This window comes from Rhagoletis pomonella, unplaced genomic scaffold (genome assembly GCF_013731165.1).
Source record: "Rhagoletis pomonella isolate Grant_MI unplaced genomic scaffold, Rhpom_1.0 Rhpom_scaffold_10711, whole genome shotgun sequence".
Lineage (NCBI taxonomy): Eukaryota > Metazoa > Arthropoda > Insecta > Diptera > Tephritidae > Rhagoletis > Rhagoletis pomonella.
Window position 1 is genome coordinate 1 of NW_023469233.1, and position 3327 is coordinate 3327.

The window sequence follows — 3327 nt, forward strand, 5'->3', positions numbered from 1 at the left end:
ATTAATAGAAGTACCAATTATGTACGTACAAAGCACTTAAGTATTTGTGTGCCTAACATTTCTTCTTATACATATGTACAGGAGTATGAATATAAATTCCGCAAGAAAATAAACTGTTTTACTTTGAAACCTTTGCTCGAAACCTAAAGTCATAGCGCGTAGTCGCATCGTTTTATTTTTGCATTAGTTGGCAAAAACGCTTGCCAGCTCAAAGTATTTTGGTGACCCCGACGTGATATCGTCACGTATCAAATCGTCGCGTATGCACTAATTGGAATATTTCTTCCATTTCGCAAATAAAACTTTATAAGTTCTCGGTTATCGGCACACCAAATCAACGGCAAATCAAAATGCTTCCCGGAGCTGAAGGTGCTACTGGTGATGACGCAGTTAAGGTGATATCTCTTTATAAAAAGAGGACTCTATCATTAAAGAAGCAACTAGATGACATTAACCAGCAGTTGTCTCCGGACTCTCTAAGAAGCTTGGATGAGGTGGACATTGCTATGTATTTGGAATTGGTTGAGCGCCTTCGCACGAGTTTTGACGAAGCTCAATCCTGCCTTGAAGCTGAGGATCATAGCGAATTGGCCAGTGAAGTCAGTTGGTCGTTCGCTAGGTTACACATGGAGGTTAAAGGCAAGCTCACACGTGAACTTAATCATCGCAGGGCCGACGTTGCGCACTCATCACCAGCTCGTCCATTCGTAATCGATGATGCATCTCCATCGTTTATTATTTCTCAACGCAACCGGCTTCCTGAATTGCAAATTCCACACTTCAGCGGTGAATATACAGAGTGGCCAGACTTCATCGCAATGTTTAACTCGGTTATTAACAATTGCGCTGAGTTAAGCAAAATTGAAAAGTTTCAACATTTGCGGGCAAATTTGAGAGGCGCTGCCTTGGATACAGTTCGTTCCTTGGAGCCAAGTAATACCAACTACGACAAGGCATTGGACCTCTTGAAGAAACGGTTTGGCAACCGGCTACTCAACTTTCAAGCGCATATAAAAGAAATTTTCGCGCTCAAAAAGGTGGAGAGCGGCTGCGCTTCTGGTCTGCGCTCGTTCAGCGACAAGCTAAACGCACATCTGCGCTCTTTACAAACGATGGCAACGGGGGAGCAGATTGCTGATGGATTTCTCATATACCTGATCTCTCAAAAGCTCGATACAAAATCGCAAATCAAATGGGAAGAAGATCTGCCAATAAATTCACTTCCAACTTGGACATCTATGGCAACGTTCCTGGAGAAGAGGTGTCGCATGCTAGAAAACGTGGAGGCCACAGTACCAGCAGCAAGCAGCACTTCCGTGGCAGGCAAACGTTCACCTCACGGTAACAGCAGTTCTCGAAAGGCACTTGTAACATCTTCAAGCTTATGTTCGTTTTGTGGTTCCACTAGTCACTGGATTTATGGTTGTTCTCAATTTGGAGACTTATCACCTGCTTCGCGTTATAAGGAAGCCAAGCGCCTACAGTTGTGTCTCAACTGTCTTCGCCAGGGCCACACATTAAACAAATGCAAATCGGGACATTGTCGGCAATGTACATCAAAACATCATTCATTGCTACACATGCATAAAGGTGAGCAACCTACATCACTTCGTTCGGCCGACAACACAGGCGCTGAAACGGCACCAACGTCTTCGATGAGAGTGCAGCAAGTAGCCACAGCTGCATCCTCAGAAAACTTCGTCTTGCTGGCAACAGCAATTATACATATCAAAAATCGTACAGGGTGTTACGTTCCCTGTCGCGCACTGCTCGACTCCGCCTCTCAGGTAAACTTTGTTACATGGCGCCTGGTAAATCAATTAAAATTAGAAACGAAAAAGATAAGCACTTCCATATCTGGTATTGGTGCATCCAATTTCGTCGCTGACAGGGCAGTTGACATTTTCGCAAGGGCACGTAGTGATGACTACACTTTCCCCTTTGAAGCTATCGTCGCCAACACCATCACCGATCACCAACCGAACTTCGACCTAAACATCGATTCGTGGAACATTCCGCCGAATGCCAAACTCGCAGATCCGCTTTTCTATAAATCGCAACGAATTGATGTCTTGCTGGGAGCATCAATATTCTTCGAGTTAATGTGCGTTGGCCAAATTAAGTTAGCCAAGAACCTTCCAATCTTACAGAAGACCAGATTAGGATGGGTCGCTTCTGGTGGAGGACTACATTTCCACAAATCATCGGCTTTAGTTGCAGTTCGTTTTCAGTCAGAAGAAAAGGAAGCTCTCTCTAGCTAGATGGATGAATATGCCGAGCTGAAACACATGTCACCTGCAAGGTTGGAACCACAAATTAAAAATTTCTTTTTGCCGCATCATTGCGTTCATAAGGCTGACAGCACAACCACGAAATTGCGAGTCGTGTTTGATGGCTCCGCAAAATCAGCCAGTGGATATTCGTTAAATGATATCCTCATGGTTGGTCCAACCATTCAGCCTAAACTCTTCAATACACTTTTGCGTTTTCGTATGTTCAAGGTAGCCTTAACGGGAGATGTCTGCAATATGTACCGCTGCGTACGCATTTTGCATCCGGATAATTACTTGCAATGCATCCTATGGCGAGGCGACCCCAAAGCTGAATTAAAGGCATACACACTTGACACTGTTACGTATGGTACCAGGCCCGCCGCGTTTTTGGCAATTCGTGCTATGCATCAGCTGGCAACAGACGAAGAAGCAAACTTCCCGCTTGGAGCGAAGATCGTCCGCCGAGATTTTTACGTCGACGACCTCATCACTGGTGCAGACACCCTGGAACAAGTGATTGAAATTCGTCTCCAAACAACACAGCTACTTCGCAGGGGAAATTTCGTTCTTCGAAAGTGGTGCTCAAACGTCTCTGCATCTCTCAATGGAGTTGCTGAATTTGACCGTGAGCCGCTGCTGCAGTTCCGCGATGGCACGCACATTACAAAGGCGCTTGGACTAGTATGGGACCCAAAATCAGATGACTTCATTTTTTCACTTGCACCTAAAAGAAATCACAGACAGGTAAGTAAACGCGTCGCATTATCAACAATAGCCCGGTTTTACGACCCACTAGGACTCATAGCTCCAGTTCTAACTCAAGCAAAAATATTCATACAAAGCATGTGGAAAAAACGAGTTCACTGGGACGAAAGTTTGCCACAGCATTTGCACAAGAGTTGGACCGATTTTTGCGGTGAACTTGAATTAGTATCCAATTTTCATTTCCCTCGATATGTACTAATGCCAAACTCTCGCTTAGAACTTCACGCATTCTGTGATGCTAGCCTAGCTGCGTACGGTGCATGTGTATATGTTCGAGCGCAATACATCG

At 44.8% G+C, this 3327-nt stretch overlaps 1 protein-coding gene across 1 annotated transcript; it reads left to right on the forward strand.

Annotated features, from left to right (window-relative positions):
- Positions 1 to 350: 350 nt before the first annotated feature.
- Positions 351 to 2104, forward strand: LOC118756519 (the record flags this gene model as incomplete). The annotated part of the gene is made up of 1 exon (XM_036491279.1): positions 351 to 2104. A coding segment is annotated over exon 1 (1754 nt), but the record flags the coding sequence as incomplete, so codon positions are not given.
- Between the last annotated feature and the right edge of the window lie 1223 nt (positions 2105 to 3327).